The sequence below is a fragment of the Saccopteryx bilineata genome, chromosome 5, assembly GCF_036850765.1.
Source record: "Saccopteryx bilineata isolate mSacBil1 chromosome 5, mSacBil1_pri_phased_curated, whole genome shotgun sequence".
NCBI classification, from domain to species: domain Eukaryota; kingdom Metazoa; phylum Chordata; class Mammalia; order Chiroptera; family Emballonuridae; genus Saccopteryx; species Saccopteryx bilineata.
Genome location: NC_089494.1, coordinates 4,147,523 through 4,164,239, shown reverse-complemented (window position 1 = coordinate 4,164,239; position 16,717 = coordinate 4,147,523). Strand labels below are relative to the sequence as shown.

Below are 16,717 nucleotides of genomic sequence, written 5' to 3'. Positions count from 1 at the left end.
CCGTTCCTCCTAAAGAGCTCTCATCCTTAGTACTGACGTGGGGGGGGGTCCACCTCTTCTTGCTTTCTTCCTGAGCCGCCTTTCGTCTGGCTGTCCAGCCGCGCTCCTCATGGCGCCCCTTCCCCGTGCGTGGCGTGCGTGCTCCCTGGATCTGCAGGTGGGCCACGTGGCTCCGCGGCCCCGCCCCGCCCCAGGTCCGGCGAGGAGGTGTCTGACTGCGTCCGGCCCCTGTCCGCACACCCAGCCTGCCCTTGTCCGGCAAGGAGGTGTCTGCATCCAGCACCTGCCCGCACACCCCAGCCTGCCCCTGTCCGCAGAGGAGGTGTCTGACTACGTCCCGCACCTGTCCGCACACCCCAGCCTGCCCCTGTCCGCAGAGGAGGTGTCTGACTGCGTCCGGCACCTTCCCGCACACCCCAGCCTGCCCCTGTCCGGTGAGGAGGTGTCTGACTGCGTCCAGCACCTGTCTGCACACCCAGCCTGCCCCTGTCCAGCGAGGAGGTGTCTGACTGCGTTCAGCACCTGTCCGCACACCCAGCCTGCCCCTGTCCGGCACCTGTCCGCACACCCCAGCCTGCCCCTGTCCGCAGAGGAGGTGTCTGACTGCGTCCGGCACCTGTCCGCACACCCCAGCCTGCCCCAGGTCCGGCGAGGAGGTGTCTGACTGCGTCCGGCACCTGCCCACACACCCCAGCCTGCCCCAGGTCCGGCGAGGAGGTGTCTGACTGCGTCCGGCACCTGTCCGCACACCCCAGCCTGCCCCTGTCCAGCGAGGAGGTGTCTGCATCCAGCACCTGCCCGCACACCCAGCCCGCCCCTGTCTGGCAAGGAGGTGTCTGACTGCGTCCAGCACCTGCCCACATACCCCAGCCCGCCCCTGTCTGGCAAGGAGGTGTCTGACTGCGTCCAGCACCTGCCCACATACCCCAGCCTGCCCCTGTCGGCGTCCACCCTCCCTGCCATCCTGTTTCTCCAGCTCCGTTGTCCAGTCTAGCCGTTCTCAGCCAGCTCCTCTCTGGACCCAGCTGGGGAGGACTTGGTGTTTTAAACAAATACAATCTGTATTTCCAAAAGAGTTATTTTTAAAAACAAGCCACCTAGCCCATGTTCACGATCTCCTCTCCTTGAAAATGGGGGAGAGTGCGTTTTTCTCTCATTGAACATTTCACGCATAGCTTTTTCATTTCTGAGCCTGGGGTACCCGGATGGAGCTCGATTGTCCTGGGTCCTGGGCGGTGGTCATCGCTGGTGTGATCTCTGTCATGGAATGCTGTCCCTCTGAGAACTTGCCAGGAGCCAAGGATGCTGAGCAGACCTGGGGCCCTATCACCCCCGTTCGCCCCTCCAGGGATCACTGGATGCGAGACTCTTACGGTGACTTCCTGTGCTGAGCCCCCGGAGTGTCCGCTCCTTGGAGAGTGTTCAGTTTTTTGCAGGCGTTCAGCATCTCGGTCTCACAGCTCTGGTCTCTCAGCTCACGGATCGGAGCTGGGTGGGGACAGAGGGTGGACTAGGGGCTTGGAGATCACGCCTCATGCAGTTCTCACCGTGCAACAAAACGTGGGTCCTGTAGGGAGGTCCCTGCCACGTGTCTGGCCCACCACGTCGCCGGGCAGTCTGAGGTGGAAGGAGAAGGAGAGGAGGGGGTCAACGGGAGGACCTGGGCGAGCAGTGCTGTCCCGGGTCAGGTGGCCGTGGGAGGAGGGAGAGGGTGGGATGGGGTGACTCTGAAGTTTAGTGACTAGAAAACTAGCATTGTAACCAGCACAGAAGTCGCAGGTCCCTAACTAGGAGCCCTCAAGGACTAGCAGCACAATAGGGTGTGTGCGTGCTCGTTTGCTATGAGGACCAATTATTTGAAGAATGTCTGAATGCATGTTGTTGTTGTTTTTAAACCCCAGAGTGATTAGATTTTGGGATCAGGGATATAGATTTGATCATTGTTCTCACATATCAGAAGTGGTTCCAAACCTAGAAAGAAAACTCGACTTGGACAGGGTAAACAGAGGGCAGGCCTGCGGCCAGCACCCGTCCCCACCCCAGGGCAGACGTTGCTAGTTGATCGTAGCTCTCATTCCCCAAGAGCCGGAAGCCAGCCCCGGGATCCTCAGCGCCTTTCCTGGGCCCTGTTCCCACCCTCCTGGGGTCAGTGGGGTCAGTTCAGGTGTGTGTGTGGGGCAGGGGGGAGTCTCTCACCACGGAGTGGGTGCTCCTCTCCTGAGCCCGACGGGAAGGAGGTGGGGACACTGGACACGGTGCAGTTGCTTTGGAGATGAGATGAGTGAGCATCCAAGTCCTGAAAGTCGAGGGCTCCTGGTGAGGCAGGGGGTTTCCAGAACCCTAGAGCAGCAAGGAGCCCAGCAGAGGTCGGGGGCCACAGGCCAGGGGTCGTGAGGATGCTGGGGCGACAGGCTAGAAGGGCCGAGAGTGTGGGAGGCGGGGAGCTCACACAGAGGAGGCGTGCGCCGTGGGGCCGCATGCCCGTGCCTGGGAGGATCATCACCTGCAGCGGCGGTCAGCTAGGGAGGGCAGCAGGTTATTATCACCATTACTAATGACAGCCGCTCACCGGGTGATGGCACAGCAGGTTCACAGCCCAGTGACTGGACACTTCAAGTCAGGTGAGATACGATGCCTCGTCGTCCGGCCGGACAGTGGGTTATGCTGTTTCTGTGTGTCGCCTCCTCTCGCGGTTCTGGGGCAGGGACTGGGGCGGGGGGTTGGTAGTGAGAAGAGAGGACAGACAGATGCCGGTGTTGACGGGGGGCCCCGCGTGGCCCCACGTTGGCCTGAGAGAGTCCACGTCATTTAGCCAGCAGGAAACACTGTGAAGCAGGTGGGCTTTCCCCTCATTGTGGGGGCAAGGGGTGGGGCCTGGAAGCTATAGCACTTGTCCAAAGAGCTGGACATAGCAAGGGGTCTAGCCTGATTTGCTGCTAATACGACTCTTCCTGGTCCAGACTGTCGCCCCATGGTGGCTGCGAGGTCCCTTCTGATCTCTGGGATCCTGGTCTCTCTCCCAGTCTGAAGACAGTGGAATTGAAGCCTTCCCAGGTCTTCTGCTGGGAGAGAAAGGAAACCGCAGGCTCCTGTCTCTGCTGTGGTCTGTCTGTGGATCTCCACGCCCATGCTTACAGAGAAACCGACACCGTACTCTGAGCTCAGCCGCGCTCACTCCATTTTCATCCCGCAGGTGTGGGTGGTTGGCAGGAAGTGACGATGGTACTTTTCTAGGCGGCTGCATCATTGGTGACGAGCACAGAGGCACTGACGTCACACGCCGACTTTCATTTTCCTCAGCCCCCACCCCCACCCCCCGGGCACTGCTGAAAACCTGGTGCAGCCTGACCGAGCCCCACATGGTGGCGACTGAACCCAAAGGCACTTTTTGATGGCGAGTTCTGGCCGGGGGAGGACACAGTCGCATGAGAGCTAAGCTCTTCCTCCCCACCACTCTGTGTTTCAGAGCAAGAAGAAAACTTTGAGTTCATCATCGTGTCCCTCACTGGCCAGACGTGGCACTTTGAAGCCACCACGTACGAAGAGAGAGATGCGTGGGTCCAGGCCATCGAGAGCCAGATCCTAGCCAGCTTACAGTCGTGTGAGAGCAGCAAGAACAAGGTAAGGCCCCAGCAGGTTGCCCCCCCCCCACCAACAACGAGAATCAGGGCATCTGACCATTAAAGGGAGGCAGGGGAGCAAGCGATGCCCAGGAGGACAGAGCGTCATAGGACACGTGGGACTGACCAGACGCTGATTCACCACCTGAGCAGAGAGCTAGCTAACTGATGGGAAAGATGAGAAACACTGTCCATGCAGATCAGCTGTCCTGTTGATCCCCTCGCTAAACCGTGTTCCTGCGGCAAAGTATCCTGTCTAAGTGGCATCTGTGGGAGTCCTGTCACTTCCCGTGTCCACAGTTTTTATTATTCTAGACAGAATACACTCAGGGGAAAAAAGCAGGCTAAAAAAAAGTGCATGGGTCTGTTCTCACAAATGCACGAAATTCAGATCCAGGTCAGGTGAGAAACTGACTCTTGGAACAGAGGGGAGCAAGAGTGAACCGCATAGCCTGAGCCGCAGGAGCCGGGGAGGTAACTGTGTCCTATTCTAAACTCGGCACTGAAGTCTTTTTGTGTTACAGCTGGTGATTAGAGGTAGTTACTTTGCATCTGTGTAGCCAGGAAAAACAAACAACCTGAACTTGCTTTTTCTGAACTCCCTGCCCAGTGATAATTCCTTATACAGTCAGTTTCCTCGTTTTCTTCCCCTGAGGTGGGGGGATTCTTTCAAATCCATTATTTTAATGCTTGAATGTTTCTAACCTCTTCTCTGGGACAGTGTTCCAGTCCTGCAGCGCATTTGCAAACTATAGTCAACTTGAAACTGAGAAAAAGGACATTGACTAGCGACTGCAGTTTCATTTGTAACAATTTTAAAAAAATTCCACCTATGATTTATGTATGGCTCGGTCATGAGGAAGAGAGTCTGTCTCTCAGAAAGATGGAGTGTCTTGTTTTATTACCCTCCTTAACCAGGATAAACCAGACCACAGACATTATTATTATAATATGATTTGCTTCTCTTTTTTAAAGCCGTTTTATACCCAAGGTGGGCTCTGTCTCTGCCTTCGCTTCTGAGCACCTTCATGAGTCACACGTCCACAGATGTGGCTCCCAGATTCAACGCGGACGCTCCCCGGTCTCCTCGCCAGTGGGGAGTCATGACACATGTCACCCACCAACCGGGGGAATCTAGTTTCAGAGCGGGGGCGGGGGGGGAGCCCAGTGCTGCCGAACAAACACACACAGGTCCACGTTGGGTATAAAAATCATGGTGTCTCTCTGGTCAGACTGAACCCACACCTCGTCAGCCTGACTCAAGGATCTGGAAGAGCGTCGGCCTTCTCCCTTGCGCACCTTATCAGGCTCCAGCCGCTGTCCCTGGAACTCACGGCATCACCTCTGGGCCTGATGCAGGCGCCAGCCTGAGCACACTGCCCCTTCCTCCCACGCAACGGGCTCTGAGGCAGACGCTCTCCTGAGCGGGCTCCCCGAGCGCGGAGGGAGGTGGGGCCCCACCTGTCCCCCCCCCCCGGGTGTCTCTGAGCAGGTGTGGGAGTGTACATGGGATAGTAACGCCCACAAGGAACAGCTTGAGGGGGAAAATGCTGACTCATGAGAATGTGCTGTAATGTACGTTCGCTGCCTGCGGATAATTCAGCGTGTAGCAGGTGTGTAGACACAGACACAAGCCCACGTGCCACAGAAATGACGCAGGTGGACAGGGACAGCCCGACACGCCCCTCACACACACCCTCCAAGTGCCAGGGAAAATGGTTAAACATACTCTGACTATGTGGTTAGCTAACTAATGGGCATAAAACCCCAACAGTGCCTTGTGCTACTTAGTAGCGATGAATCCATCGTAATACATCATTAGATGGTAAGCGATAAATTTTTTCCCGTCCAAGAATTTGACATGGGACAACAGGTTCACTTATGGAGAATCCTTAAACAAAAATCAAGCTCATTCTAAATGTCCTTTGATACATATTAGTCTCTAACCATTGTGTGAAGTGCAGGCAGGGGTCAGCCTCGATAACAGAACCTGTCTTTCAAGCCTAACACTGCAGCTCCCAGAAATCCCTCTTAGTAAAGAGTCACGGATCTCGCAGGGCTCAGCACTGTGTATGGTGGAGGGAAAATTGGGAACAACCTACATGTCCATCAGAGTAAACATCATCAGTAAATCGTCAGAAGCGGGATGTTACACAGCCATCGAAGCTGGCGATGTTGCAGAAGACCAGGTGACAGGGAGGGGTGGCGGGGTCTTACTGGGCTAGAAAGGCAGGTTTCAAAGCAACACATCCTGTGTTGGCTTTCTAAGAAGTACTGACATGGCCTGGCCAGCGGTGGCGCAGTGGATAGAGCGTTGGACTGGGACACGGAGGACCCAGGTTCAAGACCCCCAGGTCGCCGGCTTGAGCGCAGGCTCATCTGGTTTGAGCAAGGCTCACCCACCAGCGTGAGCCCAAGGTCGCTGGCTTGAGCAAGGGGTCACTTGGTCTTCTGTAGCCTCCGGGTCAAGACACATATGAGAAAGCAATCAATGAACAACTAAGGTGCCGCAACAAAGAATTGATGCTTCTCATCTCCCTGTCTATTCCTATTTGTCCCTCTTTCTGACTCTGTCTCTGTCAAATAAATAAATAAATAAGAAGTACTGACATGTGTATAGATGTGCTTAGGAAAAAGCTACAAGACCAAATAACAAAATATGAAGAAAACTGAACCGTGAGGATCATATAGTTTGTTGATGTTCACAGTACCTGTTCCTCCTCCGCCATTTTCTAAGCTGGCTTAGGGAAAACAGTCGAGTGTAAGTTGAATAACCACGCCCATCTACACTCGCCCCCCTCCCTGCCCCACGCCAGTCAGTGTCCCCGTGGTTGGCGCCGCTGAGACAGCCTTCAGAGGCGGTGTGGGTGTGCGGTCCCTGGACCAGGGGTCACGACCAGGTCTGACCTGACAGACCTTAACACGGGGGCACCCCCCCCGCGGTGTCCTCTCCATCAGTTCCTCTTCCTCCTCAAGGTGGCAGAAGAGGGATGATCGTTTGAAGTGGCCCATGGCCTGCCTGCTTCTCCCTGTGACATTATCGGTAGATACATGTTTCCCTCCGGGTTCTCATGTCTTGCATTTTGTGTGTCTTCCTCTGTGTGCAGTCCCGGCTGACCAGCCAGAGCGAGGCCTTGGCCTTGCAGTCGATACGGAACACGCGCGGGAACTCCCACTGTGTGGACTGCGAGACCCAGAGTAAGTGAGCGTGTGGGGGACGGGGGTGGGTGTGGGGGGACCTGGGCTGGGCCGGGCCGGGCTGGGGGGCAGCGGGCCCACCTCTGACGTGTTCAGTCCCTGCGGCTCTCTGATAGTTGGTGCGACCTAGGATCCACTCCTGGGGAGGAAACGGAGGGGCTCAGGTTCAGGTTACGAGCAGCAGGTGGCGAAGCAGGGTGCACACCCACCTCTTGCTGCCTGGGGCATTTTTTCCAAACAAGGGGACCCAGAGGGACGGAGAGATCAAGGACACGAGTCGATGACACCTTGACAAGGCTTTTGTGATTTTTAAGTTAAAAATGCCCCAGTTTGGGCGGAAGTGCTGGGAAATGTCCCGTGCACAGAGTGGCGATGAACGGGTTGGCAGTGTGTGTGAAGAGCCTACATGGGGTGGCACCCCCCCACACACCCCAGCTGGGCACCGCTGGGGACTAGGCCCGGGGCAGGGGGCATAAACCTAGCTTCAGAGATGTCCGTCACGGCACCATGTATAGAGCGACACGGCCCATCCCCAGCGTGCAGAAATGAAGAACCCCCATGGGGTGACATCTCCTCATGGTGCCGTAGTACACAGGCTTTACACGTCGCGGTAAAAAGCATGCTCGTTGCCATGGGGATGTGGTGTGCCGCTCTGTGACAGGAGAAGGTCCTCGGGGCAGGACGTCCGGGGAGGCCGGCAGGTCAGGTCGTTGTCTGTGTCGAGGGAGGGAAGCTCCTCCAGGACCCGTTCCTGAGGATGGACCCTGGTGTGTCTGCACAGTGAGGCCCCGGGTGACTGGGCTGTCTCGTTTCTCTACAGTGAGCACGGATGTGCTAGAGCAGTGGTCCCCAGCCCCCGGGCCATGGACCGGTACCTGTCCGTGGGCCTTTTGGTACCGGTCTGCAGAGAAAGAATAAATAACTTACATTATTTCCATTTTATTTATATTTAAGTCTGAACAATGTTTTATTTTTTAAAAATGACCAGATTCCCTCTGTTACATCCGTCTAAGACTCACTCTTGACGCTTGTCTCGTAAGTTCGACAATTATATTTAAAAATACCACAGTTTTTACGCCAGTCGCATAATTTTATCTTGTGCATTTATCCGTCCCACCCTAAAGGCCGGTCCATGAAACTATTTTCTGACATTAAACCGGTCCGTGGCCCAAAAAAGGTTGGGGACCACTGTCCTAGACAATGGCCCTGCCTGCAGCTCCCCCACGCTGTCCCCCAAGGCCCACTCAGTTCTTCCCAAGGGGTCCTGGAATAGCCCTGCAGGTCCCTCAGGCATCCCCCGCTTCTGCACCCTGGGGGGTCCGGGGAGGGGGCACATCGAACCAAAGATCGCTGGGAGGTGGGTTCTCATGGGGCACCGGTGGGATCCCGGCTTCCACACCCTCTGCCCCTGACCCTGAGCCTCAAGAAAGCACCGCCCACGCTCCTCAGAGTCGGTCCGAGAACCCAAGAACCGGCCCAAGTCCCTCTGCAGCTGCAAGGCCTGGGAGTCGCTGTGTCAGGAAGTGAGACCCCTGGAGCCAGAGACGGAGGCAGGAGAGGACACTTCAGGGTTTGAGTGCTGGGGCCCTCAGTGTGTCACTAGCTGCTGCCACCTAGATCTTCATGTTGCTAAGAGGTCACACACCTACCTCCTGCTGGAGCAGAGCCCCTTCGAGGACTCCCGCCCACTGGGCGCTCGGGGCAGGCCACATCCGCGGCCCTCTGTCTTGTCTGTGAAGGTCACAGGTCACGGTAACACTTGACTCCCCGTCTCACCATCACTGTTACTGGTCTTCACAAAAGTCTGTGCCCATTCGTTGGACTGTGTCCTACACGTGGCTGTCGCCATTCAGGCATGGCACCCAGGCCGCCCCTCAGAGCTGCTGCAGCCCCTGGGGGAGAGTGGGTGGGGGCAGTGGTCCGGGGTCTAGGGTCACTGTGTCCGCAAGATAACTCACGGAGATGGCTGGGTGGGCTTCGGAACCAATAAGAGGTTGTCGGAGCCGTTCAGATGAGCGACATGGGGACCCAGGTGCATGCAGTGGTGGTGGGGACCCCGTGGGAAGGTACTGACCACAGCACTCGGTGACGGACAGCATGTGGGGCACAGAGGAGGGTGATGGTGAGGGAGCACTCGGTGACGGACAGCGTGTGGGGGCATAGAGGTGATGGTGAGGGAGCACTCGGTGACGGACAGCGTGTGGGGACACAGAGGAGGGTGATGGCGAGGGAGCACTCGGTGACGGACAGCGTGTGGGGCATAGAGGAGGGTGATGGTGAGGGAGCACTCGGTGACGGACAGCATGTGGGGGCACAGAGGAGGGTGATGGTGAGGGAGCACTCGGTGACGGACAATGTGTGGGGCATAGAGGAGGGTGATGGTGAGGGAGCACTCGGTGACGGACAGCGTGTGGGGTCACAGAGGAGGGTGATGGTGAGGGAGCACTCAGTGACGGACAGCATGTGGGGGCACAGAGGAGGGTGATGGTGAGGGAGCACTCGGTGACGGACAGCGTGTGGGGCATAGAGGAGGGTGATGGTGAGGGAGCACTTGGTGACGGACAGCGTGTGGGGTCACAGAGGAGGGTGATGGTGAGGGAGCACTCGGTTACGGACAGTGTGTGGGGCACAGAGGAGGTGATGGTGAGGGAGCACTCAGTGACGGACAGTGTGTGGGGGCATAGAGGAGGGTGATGGTGAGGGAGCACTCGGTGACGGACAATGTGTGGGGCATAGAGGAGGGTGATGGTGAGGGAGCACTCGGTGACGGACAGTGTGTGGGGCATAGAGGAGGGTGATGGTGAGGGAGCACTCAGTGACGGACAGCATGTGGGGGCACAGAGGAGGGTGATGGTGAGGGAGCACTCGGTGACGGACAGCGTGTGGGGGCACAGAGGAGGGTGATGGTGAGGGAGCACTCGGTTACGGACAGTGTGTGGGGCATAGAGGAGGGTGATGGTAAGGGAGCACTCGGTGACGGACAGCGTGTGGGGCACAGGAGGCGATGGTGAGGGAGCACTCGGTGACGGACAGCGTGTGGGGCATAGAGGAGGGTGATGGTGAGGGAGCACTCGGTGACGGACAGCGTGTGGGGCATAGAGGAGGGTGATGGTGAGGGAGCACTCGGTGACGGACAGCGTGTGGGGCATAGAGGAGGCGATGGCGAGGAATGATGCGTTCAGCATTGAACTTGCTGAAGAGGCCACAGGCTGGGTGCCCTCTGGGTCTGGACTTGCTAGAGCATCTCAGGAATTACCATGTGACACGTGGCACCTAGCCACACCTCATGTCATCATGGACCTGCGGGGTTTGCACCCCTCTTAGGATCTGTTTTTGAAATTGAAGACTTAGGTCCCCTGGTATTGGTCTGAATATTTCCAACAGGTTGGCCATCTGCCCTGGTATGGGTTGGCACTGGCATTGATGTTGTTATAAGGCCAGAGCTGTCCCCACGGGCCTGTGCCTTCCCTTTCTTCTCCTGTCTGCTCCGACCACACCAGCTTTCTTCCGCTCAGGATCCTCATAGCTTCCTCCTGCCTCTATCCCGCCCCGGCCCCCTCCCCCCTCCAGCCCCCCAGACCTGCCCTCAGCCTTGGCCACTCCCTGAGGCAGGCCCCGGGGAGACAGGGAAAAAGGAAAGGTGGTGTTGGTGCCAAGGTGGGGGGCCGCCATGGCTGGAGGCGGGGTTCACCTGGAGGTCTCCCTCAGGCCCTGTGTGGGCCACAGTGAGGTCACCTCCCGGGGTGCTTCCTGCACTTGGGGAGAACCACCGTCCCCAGAAAGGGAGATTCTCAGTGACACCAGCAGGACAGGAGAGGTAGACCGGGCAGGGGTGAGGGAGGCACGCACGGGGCTCAGGGAGCTGAGTGTCCTGGGGGACAGGGGAGATTCCCAGTGACACCAGCAGGACAGGAGAGGTAGACCGGGCAAGGGTGAGGGAGGGCACACACAGCTCAGGGAGCTGAGTGTCCCGGGGGACAGGGGGCCCAGTGACACCCGCAGGACAGGAGAGGTAGACCAGGCAGGGGTGAGGGAGGGCACACAGAGCTCAGGGAGCTGAGTGTCCCAAGGGACAGGGGACAGGGGGCCCAGTGACACCAGCAGGACAGGAGAGATAGACCGGGCAGGGGTGAGGGAGGGCACACAGAGCTCAGGGAGCTGAGTGTCCCGGGGGACAGGGGGCCCAGTGACACCCGCAGGACAGGAGAGATAGACCGGGCAGGGGTGAGGGAGGGCACACAGAGCTCAGGGAGCTGAGTGTCCCGGGGGACAGGGGAGATTCCCAGTGACACCCGCAGGACAGGAGAGGTAGACCAGGCAGGGGTGAGGGAGGGCACACGGGGCTCAGGGAGCTGAGTGTCCTGGGGGACAGGGGAAAGGGGGCCCAGTTCTGACCACTCTGGTCTGGTAGCGACTTTGGACTTGATCTGAACGGTGAGTAGCAGCCACCGGTGGGTGTCCAGTGGGACAGTGACAGGCTCAGATCCGCCGTGCTGGCCCCCGGCTGACGTCCGGGGAGTGGACTATGTGGACGTGGAAGGGTTGGCTGCGGACAGCAGGCTGAGGCTCCCCCGCATTGTCACGGTGGCAGTGGGGACAGGAAGGGGACTGTGGACCTGCTCATTGGCTGGGGGGGATGGAAGAATCAGGGTGGCCCTCCCCCCAATCCCTGAATAACCAGGTGAGCGCCGGTACTGTTCCTGCCATGTAAAGGTCCCTGGCAGGGGGTGGCACTTACAGAGTGAGGGTGGACAGGAGGCACCTATTAGGTCCCCGGGGGAGGGGGGAATGTCCCAGGGTAACGACCCACCACTCGGGAGAGGAGCGCTGGAGAGACCTGTGGGCGGCAGCGGAAGCCATGGCTTGGGTGGGGTGTGCCTGGAAGAGAAGACAGAGGCGGAGGAGACCCCTTGTCGATCCCCCAGGAACGGGCAGACTCAGGGGAATGTTGGGAAGGAGACCAGGACGGAGCAGCCAGGCGGGGAGGGGGGGGGGGGCGGGGAGGGTCTTGACCCAAGAGGCATCAGAGAGCCGAGAGGTCAGAGGATGAGGGGTAAGTGCGGTGACGGCCGGACCGGGGCTTTGCAGCTATGCCCATGGCGGAGGCCGGTGACTTGGGCTGCCCTGTTCCAGGGGGACGGTGGGGGACAGAGGAGGAGGCGGGGTCGCCAGCGGTAAGCAGGGGCAGAGGCAGAGGTGGCCAGTGTAGACGTCAGGTCCCGAAGGGGAGAGCAGAGCAGGCGGGTGAGAGCCCAGGGGAAGGACTCCTCATCGTCACGGTGGCAGTGGGGACAGGAAGGGGATGAGTTCGGCAAACTTGATCACGCCTCTCCCTCCCTCGACCCCTGGGAGGCCCTAGACCACACACACCCTGCCCCCCATGCAGCCTGTGATCTGACTTTTGACTACTTATCAGCATTTTTTCTTACTCATTTTTTAAAAATGATCTCTCCTGGGGGCATTTGTTTTCTCTTCCCACTCAGAGACCCGTCCTCGGTACGGATGGCGCTCCTGCGCACGGAGTCGCTGGCTGGCTGATTTCTGACCAGTCAGCTTACCGCCCGTTGCTGGTCCTTTGCCATCCGTAGAATGAGTCAGAGTGTGATGCCAGCACCCGGGGGGTTTGTTGTTGTTGACTCTTCATGTGCCCCCGGAGTAAACATTGATTGTTCCTGGATGATTTCAAAGCCTCTGACTGTCAAGGTCACAGCCCCATCTCTGCAAAGCAGCGGGTAGCGTCGGGCATGAGGCCAGCCAGCGCCCAAGCTCTGGGGCCTCTGATGACGTCAGCGGGTCTCCCAGGGAGCGATCCACAGCGCGGGGGGCCCAGGCTCTCCTCTGAACTCGTCTGATGTCCTCGGGGCAGTTATCGCAGAAGCGTGTTACCACTGACGCTGCGAGTCAGGGCCGGTGGTTCTGGGAGGGTCCCTCTCTGGGGACCGAGGACTCTGCCCGTGCCCCCGTCCTGCTGCCGTGGAAGACAGAGCGCTGGTCGGGGCTTCCGTGGTTACTCTTCAGTGACATCCCTGGAAAGGGTAGTTTTTCACAGTGGGGTGCCTCTATTTCATCTCTGACATTTGCAAAACATGCCTGTCCTATGACCACCGGGACAGAGGCAGTGAGAGGGACATTACAGCTTTGGGAATGCCAGCTGCCCCTCGCCCACAGCCGTCCACAGCAGACCCCAGGTCAGACATGATTTTTTAAGAGGAGCCACCACCGTGGTCCGTTCCTCGACACCTAAGCCAGTAGGCAGCCCTGCCCAGGGTGCGTTCTCAAGCCACGTGGTCCTAGGTAGAGGGACCCTGGCCGTGCAGCGTGGCTGACTAGCGTCCGGTTGCTGAGAGCCCAGTCTGACGGCCTGTGGCCCGCTGCCCCTGTTCCCGCAGATCCAAACTGGGCCAGCCTGAACCTGGGAGCCCTCATGTGTATCGAGTGCTCGGGCATCCACCGAAACCTTGGCACACACCTCTCCCGGGTCCGGTCCCTGGACCTGGACGACTGGCCCATCGAGCTCATCAAGGTCATGTCGTCCATCGGGAACGAGCTCGCCAACAGCGTCTGGGAAGAGAGCAACCAGGGGCGGACGAAGCCCTCGCTGGACTCCACCAGGTAGGGACCAGGGAAGGGGCGTGGCGTCGGGCCAGCTGTGGGACCACTGCACCTGTCCTCAACCACAGCCACAATGGGCACTGCCCGGGTGACCCGCAGGCACGCTGCGTACAGCAGCCCCGAGCCGTCTGCTGCCCGGGTGACCCGCAGGCACGCTGCGTACAGCAGCCCCGAGCCGTCTGCTGCCCGGGTGACCCGCAGGCACGCTGCGTACAGCAGCCCCGAGCCGTCTGCTGCCCGGGTGACCCGCAGGCACGCTGCGTACAGCAGCCCCGAGCTGTCTGTGCGTCAGGTGGACCGCTCACAAAAATTAGGGGATATTTCAAAATGAGGATAAAGGCAATAAAATATCCACTAATTTTTGCGAGCGGCGTATGTAAAATTATTCTCTTCAACAGACATAGGTAACTCCTACCACATTATTTTTTACGTTTGTTTCTTCACTTTGGGGATCCCTCCTCCCCCTGCTTAGAAATGTATGTGCAGCTTCTAACCTTAGGAGTCCATCACTTTAATCAATATGTTTCCAGTCGGCGCAAGCGACACTGTTAGCTCCGATGAGGCATTTTCGACTCAATATTGTCTGTCTGAGATCTTTGGTACGCATCGACGCCCTGGGTGTCCACACACAAAGTGGGTGAGAGTTTATGGTTGACAAAGTATATTTCACTTTCTAAAATATAGTTCTAACATACTGAACCAACCAAGGAGACAGGATAAATGTAGGGTGACCCCGTCCATCACTGTTAATTGTTAACCCAGTGTAAAAAAAAATGTGCTTATTTTTCAGGCCGTTCAGTTTCTCACTTTTCACTTATAGCTACTACAAACCAGTTTTAGATACACGTGCGTATTTAATGTACCTAAGAGGTGACACAAGGGCATGTCTTCCGGAAGCCCAGTTCTAGAGGTGGAATGGACCCTTGCGTCCCCGTGGTTGGTCGCCCTGAGGAAGAGGCGCGGGGCCGCGTCCCCCAGTCCTGAGCAAGGTTGTGGGGTTCATGCTCAGTATTCACTCCTCAGGTGTGCAGAGCAACGGAGGGGGACCCCGGGCCTCCCACCACGAGCGCGTCTTAAATATCTCTGATTTGCGGGTAATGAGAGTCCTAGCGGCACAGGCGAGTCCAAGCGGCAGCCTGAGGTTGGATGGGCCTCGTGGGCGGGGCGAGAAACCGGCTGCTTCCGCACAGTGATGACCACCGCTCACGAACGGGGAACAGGTCGCCATCTGGGGCCGCCTGCGGTTGGCTGGAGGGAAAGAAGGCCACGTGTATGTGGTGAATCCCAGCCCCTGCGTCAGGTGTTCTGTGGGAGGGGCGTCTGTTTCCCAGGTGGGGCGTGCTGCTGCGTGAGTGACAGCACGCCGGGAGTGGGCGGCCGCCTTACGCACGAAGCCAAGGGCGCACTCAGCTCTAGAAATTACACGTGTCGACTTGCTGGACGCTGACTTCGAAACCGGCTGGGTCACCCACTAGGGGCATTCTTAAGGGCTGAATTCTTGTTTTCTTATCTTCTTTTTTTTTTTTTTTTTTGGTCGCTCTAGTTTTGCTTGGAAAGTAGTTAGGCCTGCAGAGGAATAAACGAATGGAAACTGGGCTGCATAATAATGTCTGAATGCAGAAAACACCAGTTAAACTGCATCGGGAAAAATGAGTCTGATGCCCTTTGCTGTTTGAAAGCTAGGTACTGGGGTTAATCACATGAATTAGAAAAGTGTGTTTTTCCATCTGTCATAATTAGCAGCATTTGGAATGATCGGAGACAAAGGGGTGCATTGACTTTTTTTTTTTTAATGGTCACTGTTTTACATGGATGTTGTCTACGCTTCTAAGAGAGGCCTGTGCCCAGGGGTTTATATTCTGCTCTGTGCAGGCGAAGCAGGTTCTCGCCTGTGTGTGTTCCCTCCCATCCAGTGTGACACACGTCCCGGCTTTACAGTGGAGAGGGACACAGCAGAGTCTGTGTCTCTCACGCATGAAGGGAGTACCGTCCGATCCCGGCCAGTCCTGTGGTCACCTCACGACCCTGAGGGGCGTGCAGAGATGAAATTCCTCTCCGTAGGTGATGGGGGTGAGGGGAGGTGTGATCACCTGGTGTTTAAAGGTAACTCGGGGGGTTTCTGAAATCCGTGCATCTTGAAGAAGATGAACACGTGCGAACATCGAACGTTTTCTTGGTGCCTTTAGTAAAATCCTCCCAGGGAGTTTCATTTTTAATTAAGTTCAGCAAATATGCATCGAACGGCTTCTCACTGAAAAGAGGCAACAAACGGTGGTGCTCACTCGGCAGTGGTTGGGGTGGGGGAGATGTTCTCGGGGCCACCGAGGGTGCCAGGGCAGGGTTCCCAGGACCCAGAGGGACTCTTATAGCCGCTGTGCCGCACGGACGGTTCATGGCGGAAACGGCACCTGAGCCAGTCATCAAAATGTGGGGCGATTTCCAGGCCTGGGGGTGGGGAGTGTGGAAGTCAGTGTGGCCGTCGGTCCCCCGTGAGGCAGAGCCCTCGAGTAAATGAGGAGGTGTGGGGATGGGTGGGGCCAAAACCGAGCTGGGGCCTGGGGAGCCTTGGGGGGTGGCGGGGGGGTATACAACAGCACCCCTGGGCGGGGGCAGAGGGTGAGTTGCGGCTCTGTTTCTGTGTTCATGTGCGTTTCGCTCTCCCTGAGAGGAGCGGAGACGGCCGCTAGGAGGGACTGAGACCAGGAAGGGAGGCCTGCTGGGAGGCGATGGCCCAGCTGGACCACGCCATCACCGGATACGCTGTGAGAAGCAACAGACATCTCGGGGCACCACCTAGGAATGCCGCAGTCACCCCCACACCCTCCCACCCTCGCTGCCTCCCGCCGCACCTCCCAGTGGACATGGGGAACTTCAGGTGCAGGCTAGAGTTTCCAGGTGGGCTGCAGTCTGGCAGTCTGTGGCGTGAGAGTGGCCTCTGGTCTGGACCCTGCCTCGCGAGACTGCAGGAAGAGCCACTCCCCCCCCCCCCCCGCCCCGTCTCCGCAGAACCGGCGTGCTGAGTGCAGACAGCTGGATGGGTCTCTTAATGTGGCCCTACGGTAATACTAAAAAGAAATATTTTAGTGAATCTTTACCCCTCGCCCAGGAAAATCCTGGTGCAATATGTCCAGGCCAGTTCTCTGGAAAAGGGGCCCAGCTGTTTCCCTGCGATGGGCCCATCCGTCCGGCTTGTTCGGAAGATTCATTCTGACAGGGGGATATAATTAGAAACGTGCTTGCCCCCCCACCCCCCCACACACACATACACGCACATACACGCGCAGATT

At 57.9% G+C, this 16,717-nt stretch overlaps 1 protein-coding gene across 8 annotated transcripts in view; it reads left to right on the top strand.

The window, feature by feature from the left end:
* The window catches only part of AGAP1 (ArfGAP with GTPase domain, ankyrin repeat and PH domain 1), a 520,801-nt gene that overhangs the window by 454,690 nt on the left and 49,394 nt on the right, over window positions 1-16,717 (top strand). For all 8 annotated transcript variants that reach the window (XM_066233630.1, XM_066233629.1, XM_066233636.1 and 5 more), the window contains 3 exons: window positions 3,467-3,621; window positions 6,728-6,818; window positions 13,208-13,430. In XM_066233630.1, the coding sequence (XP_066089727.1) occupies window positions 3,467-3,621; window positions 6,728-6,818; window positions 13,208-13,430 (469 nt within the window). The remainder of the gene's footprint in view (window positions 1-3,466; window positions 3,622-6,727; window positions 6,819-13,207; window positions 13,431-16,717) is intronic.